Source organism: Phoca vitulina, unplaced genomic scaffold, assembly GCF_004348235.1.
Source record: "Phoca vitulina isolate PV1807 unplaced genomic scaffold, GSC_HSeal_1.0 scaffold9, whole genome shotgun sequence".
In the NCBI taxonomy this organism is placed as follows: Eukaryota; Metazoa; Chordata; class Mammalia; order Carnivora; family Phocidae; genus Phoca; species Phoca vitulina.
In genome coordinates, this window is record NW_022589712.1 from 21,183,204 (window position 1) to 21,199,264 (window position 16,061).

The window sequence follows — 16,061 nt, forward strand, 5'->3', positions numbered from 1 at the left end:
AAAAGATCCTCTGTGATCAGGTCCCCACCCTGTCTCTAATCTGACACTGTCTTATTCTCCTTCTTTGATACTCCCAAATCACAGTTATTTCCATCATAGAGGCCAAGTTTTTCAGCAATAGTAGTAGTGGTAATAGAAAAAAAAATTCTGCAGAAGATTGAATAAGAAAGTAAAATTTAAGAAGTCTAGTTTGGAGGTCTTAAAAGGGCCAAGTGCTAATTCTTTATAGCAACAACCAACCAACCAGAGACAAAATTAGGACTTGTATTTTCCATTTGGAAGACTGATCAGTGCCTTCTTTCTGGAGTTGCTAGGCTGACACCGACCCCCCGCAGCTGACAAATGCAGCCCTTGCCCTCAAGGCCCTCGGAACCTAGATGCAAACAAAACCAACACAGCATGCTGAGCACATGAAGAGGGACTCATGAGCTAGCGTGGTTCTGCCAAATTTGTACCAATAACAGATACAGTACACAGGCAGATTCTGTCCTATGATTTACCTAATCTCATTATAAATAATCAAGTTACAACTGGGTATAATTTTTAATTTTTAAATGCTTTCACAACTAATATATCTGATAAGGTAGCTTACAAACAAATAATATATGAGCCCTTTGACATTGTTCAGCTATTCTGTTATTTATGCTCTATCTATTTTCAAAACAGGATTTGAGGCAGCCAATGCAATTCAGTTACAATCTCCACTGTTTACTGTGTGTGTGTGTGTGTGTGCACACATGTATTCATGCATATACATGGCATATACATATATACACACATACCATATAGCATATATACCATAACGTATTTGCATTCTTCTCAGATTCATCTGAGATTAATCTGATGTCCCCAGCTTCTGATAACATATTGTAAGCTTTAGCACCTCTCTCTTATTTTTTTATTGTTTTCTGTTTTTGATCATTTTTGGCAAGGGCTTGGTTATTTTAAAACTCCAAAAAGAAATAAGCAAAATAATTTAATATTTCTTTTAACATTTTTAAAGCCAGAATCTTTCATTTATGAATCACCAATCTCAGCATCCTTTTGGCTCTTGTAATTCTTCATTTTCTTAAAAGTCAATAAGTGTATCAGTGAGCACCATGAACAATGCCATTTTGGTTAATTATGTTTATATATAAATATATTTTTTACGTTTTTTATAACAAAAATGTTATGCTTTTTCTCTTGGTAGTGGAAGAAAAGTAGCAGAAGTAGAATATTTTCTTTGGATTTCTTCTAACTTTTTGTGATGTGTATTACTGCGTACAATAAATAATAGGTTAAAACAAAGAATAGTATCTCTAGTCAAGATTAAGCAAACTGATAAAATGAGGTTCATCACAACTATAAACTTATAGCTTCACCAATGGAATGAAGACCTATGATGGTCAATATCAACTTTATGATTCCACCCCACAGGGAAAGCATGAAAACAACATTGCTTTTGACTGAGAAGAGTGAGAGCAAAATGAGTGCAACGAAATGCCTAAGGAGGTCTTTAAACACCTTGCAAGGAAAGCCAGCAAGATTGCTACAAAGAATCAGTGAGCACAGGGCTCTTGGCCCCATCTTCTACAAAGCTTCCTACACATCTTTTCCCACTCATTTTTGTGACCATCAACTTCTAACATGAGAAGAGGACAAAACAATGGGACACTAAAAGCAATGTCCCACTGCCTCCAAAAGGAACCCATTTGAATAGCTCTCCACATTGAAATCTATTTAAAAAAAAAAAATGCTTCACAGATTTTCCTTTTATGCTCCATCAATTTAAACTTCAAGTTTGGAATTTAGTGACTTATATGAAAACTTGGCTCATCTTTGTCTACAAAAAGGGAAAGGCAGAAATCTGCCCAAACTAAAGTTCAGCATTTTGAAGTCTGCACATTCTCTGTCTAACCTTTATTTGTTAAACCTCTTTTGAGAATCGCCTCACCAAACTGATAAAAGAGCTTCTGCAATTTGTATGTCTCAGCTCTGCCAGATGAGCAGCTCTGAAAGTCAGCCAAACAAAATGCAGGCTGGGAGTCAGAAGAAAGTTCCCAACAGTGAAGCAATGAGGCCGTTGCTGCCTCCCTCGGGAGACCAGCCTACTAACAAACCAGAGGCTCTTAAGGATGAGAGGAACAAAACACTCAAGCTTTACCCACCAGACAATGGAATGAAGTGGGTTTAATGAGCCAATGCTTTTTCTTTTTTTTTTTTCATTTCTGTTTTAAAATATATGTGTAGCACAGACCAGGGGTACCACAAGTTAGGGTTACCTGAGAGGGTCCTAATTTAGCATTCCTAAGTAATTATAATCTCCTATAATGTTTCATAATAATGCCTCAATATTTCTTAGCAATATAAGGCAAGTTATTACGATCAAGTGTGTTTTATAGCTAAAGGAATAAAAACCAAGTGACCTGGGAAAATTGGCTAATAATTTGCCTGAGGTTATAAATAAATGAGCAGCACATCTAGGAATAAATGTTAAATTTCCTAACTCTTAGCTCCTTTAGATAATCATTTTCTTCTGAGCTCTTCATAACTTTTTAAAATCCAACAACCATAAGCTGTTCTACACTGGATGACTTCTCAGGATTCCCAAACTCTAAAGCATATCTCTGTAACATATTAACATGATTTGCAGCAAAAAGAATATATATTTATAGTGAATGCTGCCTTAGCTATGTTTCTTTATAAAGTGAAAAATCAAAAGATGGTTTTAGATCCATATTATTCAATATTCTCAAGCTCTTTACCAAATCCCTTATCAAGGAATGAATTGAGCCGATTTTAACTTTTAAATCTCATTTTTCATCACCCAAATTTAATAGGAGGATTCTATTTGAAGAATCCTATGCAGCAAGCATGCGAATCTTATGTATTAAACCCAAATGGTGATTTAACAATCTTTCCAGTGCAACTTCAAAAAAACAGGTAATTAGGGAAACTGCATAGCTGGATTTGTCGATTTTTGTGAGTAAATGCAGCAAAAATGTATTCATATCCATGAAATAACTCCATTTATGCCATTTTGCACTCAATTCTATACTCCCTCCTACGTCTTTCCAATATAACCACTACCAACTGGTTTATGGATATAAAGTATCAGGCATTTAAATATGTTTCTGTCACTGTCATTGACTAATCTATCAAGTCTATCAAGGCTCACTGGGGGCCTCCTAAATGCCAGAAGTGGTGCCAGTGACCAAAATAAACAATCCTTGCACCATGGAGCATCCACTGATTAGAAGAGGAGAGACAAATATTTTCAGATGCAACTAATTTAAAGTACAATTCTGATCAGTGCATCAGTGGATAAAGCTTTACGAGTAGAGAGCACATGTGCCCTTGTCTAGGAGCTCAGAAAATGTATCCCTGAAATGACATTTCAGCTCAGGCAAGAAATAGGAGAAGGAGTTGGCCAGGAAAAGATGTAGAAGGGTAGAAGCCATGAGATGGCTCATCGTAATAGCTAGAGCATCAAGAGGGAAGGAGAGTAAAGCAAAATGTAATCAGAAGTAGATTGGAGAGGGCAACAATTGAGGGCCTTAAAAGCCAAGTAAGAACAGTGGGCAGCCCTTGAAAGATTTAACTGAAGAGAAAAGGGTATTGAGACTTACACTGTAAGACCACTCCTGCTATTCCATAGAAAGCAGAAGGAAGGGATTGGATAGGCGAAGCATGGCATGGCAGAACCAGTTGGTAGATTATTACAGTGGTCCACATGTTCAGGGATAATTTTCAAAAACAGTAAAATCATGACTCATACACATGTAATATCAACATGTGTCAAAGACTTTAACTCATTAATTGACAAGAGAACCAGTAAGGTGTTATGACCGGTTCAAAGGAGAATTCAAAAGACCACATGTTTATATGCAATAAAGGAAAGCAGAAATAAATTTACAATAGATGCAAAAATAGGTCTATCCAAGGTATAATAATCAACTGCATTCCACCTACTTTGCATTTTTATGTATAAGAATTATTTGCATTATTATCTGTTTTCTACAACTCTCAGAGTTGTAGAGTAGCTCACAGATAAGGGAAGGCCAATAACCCAGATGTCTGAGCTGACAGGATTCTCACTAATCTTTCTGCCTATCTTAAAGTCTTTCACATTTTTTCCTAACTCAGATGATAGTGACTTGGCAAAAGGAGGTGTCAGAAAAGAGGGAGAAAAGTAGACATTTTGAATATATATAGGTAGTGGAATCAATTAAGATTTGGCGTTTTGATTACAATGGGCCGGGGAGGGGGTGCTTGGGTGGCTCAGTTGGTTAAGCAACTGCCTTCAGCTCAGGTCATGATCCTGGAGTCCCGGGATCGAGTCCCACATCCGGCTCCCTGCTCGGCAGGGAGTCTGCTTCTCCCTCTGACCCTCCTCCCTCTCATGCTCTCTCTCTAATAAATAAAAAATTAAATTAAATTAAAAAATAAAAAATGAAAACACTTTAAAAAAAAAAATGGGCTGGGGAGGGGACCACAAAGAAAATGTCCAGGGATGGAATTCAAAATAAATTCCTAAACGGTGGAAGATACCATCAGTTATCTATTTGCATTTTTCAGGACAAGGGCCCAACTGCCCTAGGGAGGGACCCACGCTGCAGGGAAGCAGCAGACTCAATCAATAATTCTATTTTAAACTCTACCACAATATACCAAAAGACATGGATAAAAAAATAAATGAAATCAAATTCATTCTTTTCACCGGGATTTTTTTTTCTTGTGCTAGCCTCTGGATTACCTAGTGACACCATGCCCAAAAACTACCTTTTCCCAGCAGAGTGGAATTAAGCTGTATGGGAGTCTATGGAAATCTCCCAGCGTAGAAATGTCATTCTCTTTCCTGACCAGCAGTGTGGAAGCAATCTGATTTATGGATTTAAGACAGCCAGAGGAAAGAAAAAATGTGGATGAAGTTCAATGTCACTGCCATGAACTCTCCATCTCTTTATATCCAAATATTCATAATTTCTTTGATAAGTTTGTTCTAGAACCATCAAATTTTCCTTCTACTTTGATTTCTGACTCAAAGTCATCTGAAAGGAAATGTTTCCAGGGTCAGCTCTACTTTTGATACTTTTTCTCCAAACAAAATAAGCTTTTAGCTTCCGTGTCAGTTTACATAACTGGAACTGTTAAAATGTTAAAAATGTTAAAAATGATAATATTACCTGGTCTTTTCACTGTCTTCGTAATAATTTACGAGATAATTTACATGGGGCAAATAATTTACATTGGACTTAAAACCCTCACTGAATAGTACAGAATAATATATACATTATAAAATGTACAAATTTAAATGTCAAGTTCTTTAAGTAAACTATCCTGGTAGTACTGGACTTTGTGTTATATGAGGTCTCTTTAAAGATGTTAACCATCAGCGATAAATACTGAGCTATTTCTTTTTTTTTTTTAAGATTTATTTATTTATTTGAGAGAGAGAAAGAATGAGAGTGAGGGGAGGGGGCAGAGGTAGAGGGAGCGAGAATTTCAAGCAGACTCCCCGCTAAGCGTGGAGCCCAACATGGGGCTCAAATTCACAACCCTGAGATCATGCCCTGAGCTGAAACCAAGAGTCAGACACTTAACTGACTGAGCCACCCAGCGCCCCGATACTGAGCTATTTCTTGAGAGAATTCAGGTACATGACCCAAATGATCCAGTAGACACTGAGGACCATCCAATGGAAAAGAAGTTAAGGGACAGTAGCTGCAGTGAGGATGTTTTTAAAGCTCAGCAAAGGGGTACTTGGGCCACACTGGGTATGAGTGACAGCTTTGGTACCGGCCTTGCATCCATCAGTAACAGCTCTGGACCTGGAGATGAAGCACACCTACTGGGTGACGCTCCAGCTCAACCGCCTGTCATATACCGTGTCAAGGTACTATCTCGCCTGAGCCAAATTTATGGCAACACTGATAAAGTTTTCAATTTCATTTTCAATTATTCTTTCTCAGTTGTCACCTCTATTCGCCTACTCTCCACCTTTCCATGCCCTATTTGCACTAGTTCTCTCCATTCTCGTAGACAGGGGTAAAAGTCATTCACCCAGTTTCAAATGTTCCCCAAACGTAGGTCTACCAAGACTATGATGTTTTCAAATGATCTTTAAAATCAGTTCTAAGGTAATTCTTCCCCAATGACTACATTGAGCTGCTAAAAAGTAGGTCTGCTTAACTTGCTCTACCTAGAAATGACCGTATCATCCTCCGTAACAACCAGGATGGATAATCTTACACATCTGAGCACTCATAAAACCACTGGGTTAAAACATCTCCTATCCAAACTCTCTCAGTTGCTGAAACAATACTGCCCAGAATATGGTCACATGCAGACGGATATTTCAAAAGTTTTGAATCATGTCAAATCCAAAGCACCCAGATGTTACCTGTGCTTCTAAAATAAAACAAATTAAAATTTCCCCCAAAATACCTATGTCTGCTCTGGAATAAATCCTACACATAAAACCACCAATTATGCAAGCACTTCTATATTCTTGACCCTTCTGTCAAAGTTCGTTTTCACATTCCTTACATTCTCAGAGGCAAGATAAAACATCCCTCAACAAAAACGTGCAAAACCTAAGAAAACACTGCAATCAAATAATCATCTGTAAACACTGAGATGTGAAGCAATTTTTAAACCGTGCTGCTACACATAGTAATCCTAAAACATTCTCATGTTGCCTCAAAGAAATACCAATGTTTATTTTCTTGACCTTTGCAACCTTCTCAAATAGAAAATTCTGAAAAAAAAAAAAAGAAAAAACCTCTTAATTAAAGTAGCTTTCATACTATTTAAAAGACTATGATGATGTTTCTCCCAGAAACTTTTATTTCTCCTCCTTCTGGTGTAGAGTCCTGCAAATTTCCCTCCCACTTCAAACTTAAAGGACCAAATTCCAGTGTCAATAACCAATGGATAATTACATAAGAACAAGTTTGAAAATAGCACTGCCAATTCCTTTGTCCGTTTGCCCTGCCCCTAAAAGGAATATTGCTCAAAACACTGATTATGTTCCAAGTGGTTATAAATGCTGAGAAAGAGTAGATTCTTGGGGAAAGAAGTGAGAAAGTGCTCAAAAAAAGAACCACAGTGCAGATCAACATTATTAGCCACATCCACAGGTAGGAAAATCCTTAAACGTTTCTGCATGGGGTAGAAAGGCTGCCTGAATAACAATCTGATTTTAACCAGGCAAAGTGAAATCATCATCTGTCTAGCTAAGTGAACACAAAATTTGCCCAGTGATATATTCATTTCCTAAATATACCCAGGATTCACAGAGTCAAAAGCAGCAAACTGTTGCCCTATATCTGGAGAATGCCAGGTAAAAATAAAAAGCTATTTATACCATGAAGGTGTTTACACCACGAACTGTTTGTATCAGGATTTCCGTTTAAATATATTTGAGAAAAGAATTTTTTAAAAAGTATAAATGCATCTGCATACTCAGAAGATTTCTATTCGGTCACGTCATGGGAAAATTCATTGCACTTCCAAACAAACTCCGTCAATCAGAAAGAGGCATTTGAATCACCATAAAGTGTTTGAAAGTCTCCGTTACCTTTGAAAATCGAGCATTAATCCATTTGGTAAAGGTTTTCTTCTGCACGTCATTGTGTTCATCTGTGGGAGGGAAAAGGAAGAATGGAAATGTATGAAAGTCTGTAACTTTGGGAAGGGTTCTATATACAACCATCCCCATCATGGAGAGTTTAAAATAGAAGTCCTCCTAGTAGTTCCTGAGGCACAAAGATCCACAGCTAAGAACAGGAAGGCTGAGGGAGTCTGCTTGCACAGGAAGCCGGGGCACCTTCCCTACAGGGCTGGCCCTCCCATCCTGAGCCTCAGCATATTGCCACCAACCATTCGATCATGTGTGTGGGACAGAATCAGCACCTCACTTTCACAATTACACATAATACTTTCTGTTGCATTTTGTTTAAGTAAAATTTCAGCATGATAAAGACGTTAGCCATGTCCAAAACAAAAATCGAAGTTATCCACGAAAAACCTAAGAAACTCATGATCTTCCTCCTTTTCTGTACAAGTCCTACACCCTTCAGAACAAAAACTAGCATAAGGTTATTCCACAACCTGTTTTCTTGTAGTAAAACTGATAGGACAAGGTTTTAATGATCTTGATCTATAAATACAGTATTTTACAAGTGGAGAAATCAGAGTCGTTTTTAAAAAAAAAAAAATGATCAACTTTGGTTTTGATTACAAATTCATGTTCCAAGCCCAAGCCAATAAAAATTGACTTTAAAAACTACAGCATCTTGGGCGCCTGGGTGGCTCAGATGGTTGGGCGTCTGCCTTCGGCTCAGGTCATGATCCCAGGGTCCTGGGATCGAGTTCCGCATCGGGCTCCCTGCTGGGCGGGGAGCCTGCCTCTGCCTCTGCCTCTCTCTCTCTGACTCTCATGAATAAATAAAAAAAAAAAAAAAAAAAAAAACTACAGCATCTTGAACGTCTTGAAGATGGGCAGAATGATTTAGTTAAGCACAGGGAAACCATGTGATATATCAAAAAGAACAAAGAGCTTGAGAACAAAATAGACTGCACCCCAATCCACTTAGTGTGTGACCTCGGGTAAATCATTACAATGCCTCCTCACCTCGGGTTCTCATCTGTAAAAGAGAAATAAATAACACCCAGCTTGCAAGGGCATTTTGAGGATTAGTGACTATGAGCGGAAACCACTTGGCAAAGAGCTGGCTTTGAGCTCTTTGTTACTGTTATTGCTACAATTATTACTACAGTATACATGTAAACATGAAAGATAAATACCCATTGTACCCTCTCTGTTATTTCTAATGATACCCTCTTCAACTGCTCCCCAGTTCTCTATTACAACCAGCAAGAGTCAGTGTTGGCTTAACACCTAGAGAACAGCACATTAACAATCTCTAACCGGTTCCGAAAGCTGCCTCAGGAGGATTTGGAACCATGCAGAAAGCTGCGGTTCTATCTGTGTGTATGAATACGCCGCCTGCCCGGGACCATCCACACTGCCAGGCTGCCTGCCACAACGTAACAGTAAAATAATAAGAGAGAGGCCCCAGTGCGCTCTGCTCTCCGTGCATTAGTTTCAAAGGGCTGCCTTCAACATAGACCTCATGCATCTCTAACAGCAGAATTAGTTCACCCACCACTTCACCAAGTTTGTGATATCTTTGGTCCTTACTCCCTTCTGGTAGGAGAGTTTGTGATTAAAAGGTCATTCCTGAAATAAATAGGATAGCTGCAGCTCCAGAAAAGAGTGCACTTTTACACATCCATAAAGGTAATTGGAGACTGACTCAGAGACACAAAGGGGACAACTGGATGAAAAACAAAACTGCTGTCTAAGAAGCTTCTTGATGTTAATTGCACTGAGAGGTAGGTAGCCTGCCTTCCAGGAAGGACAATGCAGTCAGCATCAGACCTGATTTCAGGCTTTCTACCATCGATCAATGCCACATATAAGCCATTTATTAACCAAGAGGACTTGCTTACACACTCTGAATGTCCCCACCTTGCAATCACACCCAAGAGGGACAGAGCTGAGATGATACACAGAATAGAAGTCAGCCACATACATCAACCTGCAGAGAGCACTATACCAGCCCCACCAATATAATATTAAATATCAGTGTTCAGAGCTCTTAGAAAAGCTAATTATTTGTCCCATTAACCTTAGAAAGGATTTACTTTTGTACATTTTACCATACATATTATTCCATATTGCTATGAACAAAAATACATATAAAGGTCATAAATATTAAATTTTCCTAATTTCATAACATTCATACAATTTGAAGATTTTATCACCATAAAAACGGAGAATACTCTTAGGGATTAATATTAATAAATTTTGGTTTTTTCTTATCCTCTTTTCTGAGCATTTAGCCTTCTTATTTTCAAACACATGTTAAAATATTTAATACTTCATACGTTCCTCTCCAGATATAGACTAGACAAAGAAATGAGTATGTGCACCTTACCAAATGATAACTAAGGTTTTTCAACTTATCACACAAAGAAGGAAATCAAATTCTAAAAATAGATTCCTGCCACACAGAGATGTTTATAAAAATTAATAAGTGAATGTTTCTATAATAGTCTTTGATCTTTGGGTCAAATCAAAGTTTGAATGAGTCTAAGTAACCAATATGAAATAAAGTATGAGGTTGCAGAGATAAATTGTCCAGCATCCAAACCTTTCAAAAATACTCCCAAATTTATAAACACTCCTCTGTATTCATTTTCCTGATACAGTTTAAAAAGGGGGGGTTCTGGAGGGGAGGGGGGTGGGGGGATGGGTTAGCCTGGTGATGGGTATTAAAGAGGACACGTATTGAATGGAGCACTGGGTGTTATACGCAAACAATGAATCATGGAACACTACATCAAAAACTAATGATGTAATGTATGGTGATTAACATAACATAATAAAACAAAATTTTTTTTAAAAAGGGGGGAAGAGTTCATATTTCAATAAGGCGTTAGTTCACATTTCCCTTTTCTAACAATCACACACACACACACACACACACACACACCCCTCTTATTTCTACCAGAGAGGAATTTAGTAAAAGAACTGGAATTAGCCTGTAGCTTTTCAATTATGAGATTAAAATGTAACAAATTTGGAACACTTACTAGTAGAAAATTGCCCTCTGCACCACAATTAAGGTAACAACACTGGCCCAGGTCCTGTTTCTGGGAGGTGAAAATATGCTAGCAAAGCGATAAGCAAGACTACTAAAAAATCTCAGTCATGGAATTCAAATCAATCATTCTGCCCTTCCTAGAAATTTATACAGAACTTCAAAAGTCTCAAAGTCATTCAGCTCCCCATTATCAAGCCAATCTGTCGTTTAATTTCTCCAAAATAAAAATGTATAGACAACACCATGTTACATATAACTCGATTATTCTATATAAATAAGTTAGTATAATTTACACTCTAAATGTATTCATTCCAGTTTCCAAACAAGCATTTTCTTTAGATTTGGATTTTAGAAAAACTCTTTAGTTTCTGAAAGCCTTTTGGGGCTTAGCAAATCTTATCCATTAATGACCTTTCTCCATTAGGGGGACAAACATGGGACTGAATTAGGAGAAGAAAAATGTGTTAAATCCCTTAAGGCTGATTTTCCAAATTCTTCCTCTAAATATTTTGCTCCTCTTAAAATGCTTTTGACATGCTCACACAGATCCAAGGGCCTTTGCTGCTGTCTCGCCCGGAATTTTATTTCTGTGATGGGTGAGAGAAGTGAAGCAAGAAACATCAACAAAACTGCCTGATAAATCTTCCAGGAAACTGGCTTGCAATTTTTTTCACTTCACCAGCTCAAATGCATAACAAAAATTCTTTCAGCAGAACGTAGCAACAAATCTCAATTTAAATCCTAAACTGGAAATGTGGCAGAGAAATTAGACTTGTTTCCCTTATGGAAATACCCAAGTCCTAGGAACATGCATACCGCCATTAAAACCGGACTACTATTAGAGAGAAAGCACTACCCGCCAGTACATCTTTCAAAGAAATTGAAGAGTATCCAATTGGCTGGCAATAACCTGAGTTCCATAGAATGCAGTTATTCAGAAAAGAAGTCCCTACACTTTAAACCAAAAGAGAAATGTCTTGTTGGATGATTTAAAACTTGGACTGGCTTTATTAAAGCCTCTCATGAAACACAACTCACCCTAGAAAGCCAGTTCCTCATTAGCAAAAGAGATTATTTCAGAAGCAATGAAAGCATTTCAGACCATACTCCCACTTCTTCTTTTTCTGGCTACTCTATTTAGTCAAGCCCAAAGAAACCTACCACCAAGGCTTAGTGAGATCATTCTCCTCTCTTGGTGTCTGCTACCCACTTGCTTGGCCTTTGAACACCAGCAATTCATTTATTGAAACAACATGAATTAAAATGGCACATGGAAATATGTAAATATTTATGTAATAATCTGCCAAATGTTGCAAACATGTAGTCAAAGATACAGAGACAAGAGGAGACAGACGGCTCTCAATTAGTGTGTAAACTCTGAATTTGTTTCAAAATCTGACATCCTCAGAGGGCCTGGAAAAAAAAAAACTTTAAAATGTGCTTTTTTGTCAAAATTGCCAAAACTACCTAAGTATATGTGGAGTTTAGATAATTAACATTTCAAATGTTAGCTTCGTACGCTTATCACATTTAAGTTAGTAAAGCCAAAAACTGCATTTGAAACAGACTTTCAGACCTCACTCTATAAAAAGCAAAAAACAATTCAATGGTCTCTTTAGGAGACGTGAAGGTGGGTGAAGTGACAAGAGGAAAACAACTTTACTTTTCAAATAAGAAGCCTGAGATCCAGAGACAAAAGCTGAATGAATTGCTCAGCGTCACCCACTGCGCAAGTGACAAGAGTAACAAACAGAACCAGGTCCCACTGACTCCTGAACCTGCGTTCAATGTATGCCAAGCACAAGGAGGTCAGAGTTTCGTTGGGAAAAAAGGCACTTAAAATATATCTTGCAGGACAGACGAAGTCTGGTTCATGCGAAGAACGGCATTCTAGACAGAGTAAGAGAAAATAGAACAATACCCTCTTCATTTCAGGCTCAAACTCAGTATCTACAAAAAACAGCATATTTAATTAAAACATAATTGCGTATCTATGAGAAAACAGAGGGTTTTAACATACAATAATGTTCAAAGAATAATTCTAAAATACTCCAAAATTTAAAGTTTTCAATCCTGAAAAATGTTTATACCCATAAAAAGATGAGTACAGAGTTACAAATATATGCTCAAAAATGTTTTTTAAGAAAATATGGATTCTTTACGGCGCCTGGGTGGCTCAGTTGGTTAAGCGACTGCCTTCGGCTCAGGTCATGATCCTGGAGTCCCGGGATCGAGTCCCACGTCGGGCTCCCTGCTCAGTGGGGAGTCTGCTTCTCCCTCTGACCCTCTCCCCTCTCATGCTCTCTCTCACTCTCTCTCTCTCAAATAAATAAATAAAATCTTTAAAAAAAAAAAAAAGAAAGAAAATATGGATTCTTTGAAAAGCAACTTCTTTACATAAACACAAGTTCTTCTAGCATGATCCATTCACTCCCCTCCCAAATTAATGGCAATTCTGCAGCCCTTGGATTCCAAAAAATCTACAGCCCCACCTGCACTGTATTTAGGATTTCTGTCATTTTTACCATTGGAGGAAAATATTTGTTTCAGCAGAGAACCAACCTAACCCACCCAAACTACCCACCTTACTCTCACAGAATCAGTGTGTCTAAGAGCAGGAAAGTACATAAAATTAGAGATCAAACCCCATTCTGAAACTAGACACGTCGGGAGCAACCCAGTGGTATTAATTACATTTACAAGGTTGTGCGACCATCACCACCATGTCCAAAACTTTTTTCATCTGCCCAAATAGAAATTTTATAACCATTAAGCAATAATTCTCCCATTCGCAGGGGCACCTGGCTGGCTCAGTCGGTAGAGCAGGTGACTCTTGATCTCGGGGTTGTGTGTTCAAGCCCCACCACTGGGAGTGCAGCCTACTTAAAAAACAAATAAAGTGCTGGGACGCCTGGGTGGCTCAGTCAATTGGGCAGCTGCCTTTGGCTCAGGTCACGATCCCAGTACCCTGGGATCAAGTCCCGCATCGGGCTCCTTGCTCAGCAGGGAGCCTGCTTCTCCCTCTGCCTGCAGCTCCCCCTGCTTGTGCTCTCCCTCACTCTCTCTTGCCCACGCTCTAATAAATAAATAAATAAATAAATAAATAAATAAATAAATAAATAAAAACAAATAAAGTGTGATAATTCTCCCATTTCCCCCTCCTCTCAGGCACTAGTAACCCCTAATCTTTCTATCTATATGTATTTGCCTCTTCTAGATATTTCATGTAAGTGGAATCATACAGTATCTGTCCTTTTGCATCTGGCTTATTTCACCTAACATCATGTTTTCTAGGATTATCCATGTTGTAGCATGTGTCAGAATTTCCTTTTTATGGCTGAATATTTCATTGTATGTATATGCCACCTTTTTTTAACGATTTTATTTATTTATTTTAGAGACAGAGAGCAAGAGTGAGCGGGAGGAGGAGAGAGGGAGAGGGACAGGCAGACTCCACGCTGAGCACAGAGCCTGACATGGGGCTCGATCTCACGACCCTGAGATCATGGAGATCGTGACCTGAGCCAAAACCAAGAGCTGGACGCTAAACCAACTGAGCCACCCAGACACACCTATATGCCACATTTTATTCATCCATTCGTCTGTTGATAGACACTTGGGTCATTTCTACCTTTTGGCTATTGTGAATACAGCCACAAAGAATACTGGCATGCGAGTACCTGTTCAAGTCCCTGCTTTCAGTTCCCTTGGGTATTTACCTAGCAGTGAAATGGCTGGGTTATGTGGTCATTCTATGTTTAGATTTTGAGAAACTGCCTTCCATGGAAACTGTTTTCCATAATGACTGCATCATTTTACACTCTTATCAGCAATGTAGACAGATTTCAATCTCCACATCCTCACTAACATTTATTTTCCTTTTTTAAATTATAGCCATCCTAGTAGGTGTTCAGTGGTATGTCATGGTTCGAATTTGCATTTCTCTAATGACTGATGATGCTGACCATAAGACTGCATTTTGAAAATGCAAAAACCACCAAAATCTGAGATATCCTGAAGACTTTCTACACTTGATCTTAGCCAAAAGGAAACTAGCCCAAGTTCAACAGCATGCTACTCCAAAGTCACTGGGGTTCAGATAGCTCTTTTGCATTTAATCTACAAAATATTGCAAAACAATCTATTCCCTAAAGAATTATTTCCAAAATTAGATATAAACAATAATTCCTGACCATCTTCTAATTTTAGAGTTTATTCACCTCTTACCTATTTCTAGTTGATGAATTCAAGTTTTTTAAATACAGGAGGGAACGTTTTCCAACTTTCACTTTCTAGAGCTGCTAAACTCAACCTAAAGACTGTAAGATTTGTAGGCATCCAGAATTGTTTGAAAGCTTTTCTCTGGAAATATCTTTTGGAAAAACTCTTCATATCTTAGATATAAACTGTATTATATATGTTGCAAATGCAAAAGAACAAGCACTCAATTTATGGGGGCAGAAACTGTAAACTTTACATACAAACACTTCATTTCGGACTTCTGTCCCAGGAGTGAAGGAGCTTTATTAAAATCACTTGAAAGGAGCCTGGGTGGCTCAGTTGGTTAAGTGTCTGCCTTCGGCACAGGTCATGTCAGGGTCCTGGGATCGAGTCTCGTATCGGGCTCCCTGCTCAGAGGGGAGTCTGCTTCTCCCTCTCCCTCCATCCCTCACCCTGCTCGTGCTCTCTCCCTCCCTCTCTCTCTCAAATAAATAAATAAAAAATCCTTTAAAAAAAATCACTTGAAATGTCACAGTACAAGGAGAGGTTATTTAGGAAGAACTGAATGAGTCACAATGATGATGAGTCACTGTCATGAAAAGTCAATAGAAAACTAATTTTTTTAGTGATTTTAGTGATAAAAAAGCTAGACTTTAAAAAGAAAATATCTGCGAAATTCTCTCACTTTATTCCTATTAAAGATCTATTATGTTCCACCAACTGTCTACAGAAATCTTCATAAACATACATCTCCAGATGTATAAAAATTCATGCAAATGAGTTTTTATGAGAATGGGGAAAATTTTTTTTGAATGGAAAAAACATTCCAGTGATCTGACTTCAAACTTTCTCATGACAAGTTCTACTTTCTAAAATAGGAGCAAAAACATGTCCTTCCAAGACTGCTAAATATTCACATAGTAGTTTTCTCATTTTAATTATTTAATTATTTTCCCCATTTTATGAGGAATCTATCTGGATTCCTTTTAGATTCCTAATAAGTCCATGTAATTAAACAAAAATGTCCAATAAATAGCATTTGTCAAACAAAAAATCTTGGAAAAAATATCCAAAGAAAAAGAAAACAATACTTTCAGTATCCAAATATCTCCTCTCACTCCTATGTAGGAATGCTTTTATTTTCCATAGAACCGATGGAGAAAAACTTTAACTGTAGACCAC

At 37.9% G+C, this 16,061-nt stretch overlaps 1 protein-coding gene across 7 annotated transcripts in view; it reads right to left on the minus strand.

Moving 5' to 3' along the window:
* The window catches only part of UTRN (utrophin), a 491,233-nt gene that overhangs the window by 384,468 nt on the left and 90,704 nt on the right, over positions 1 to 16,061 (minus strand). For 6 of the 7 annotated variants that reach the window (XM_032407730.1, XM_032407729.1, XM_032407728.1 and 3 more), the window contains one exon: positions 7,565 to 7,626. The exons of the other annotated variant lie outside the window; for it this stretch is intronic. In XM_032407730.1, coding sequence (XP_032263621.1) covers positions 7,565 to 7,626 — 62 coding nt within the window. The remainder of the gene's footprint in view (positions 1 to 7,564; positions 7,627 to 16,061) is intronic. 7 annotated transcript variants of the gene reach the window in all.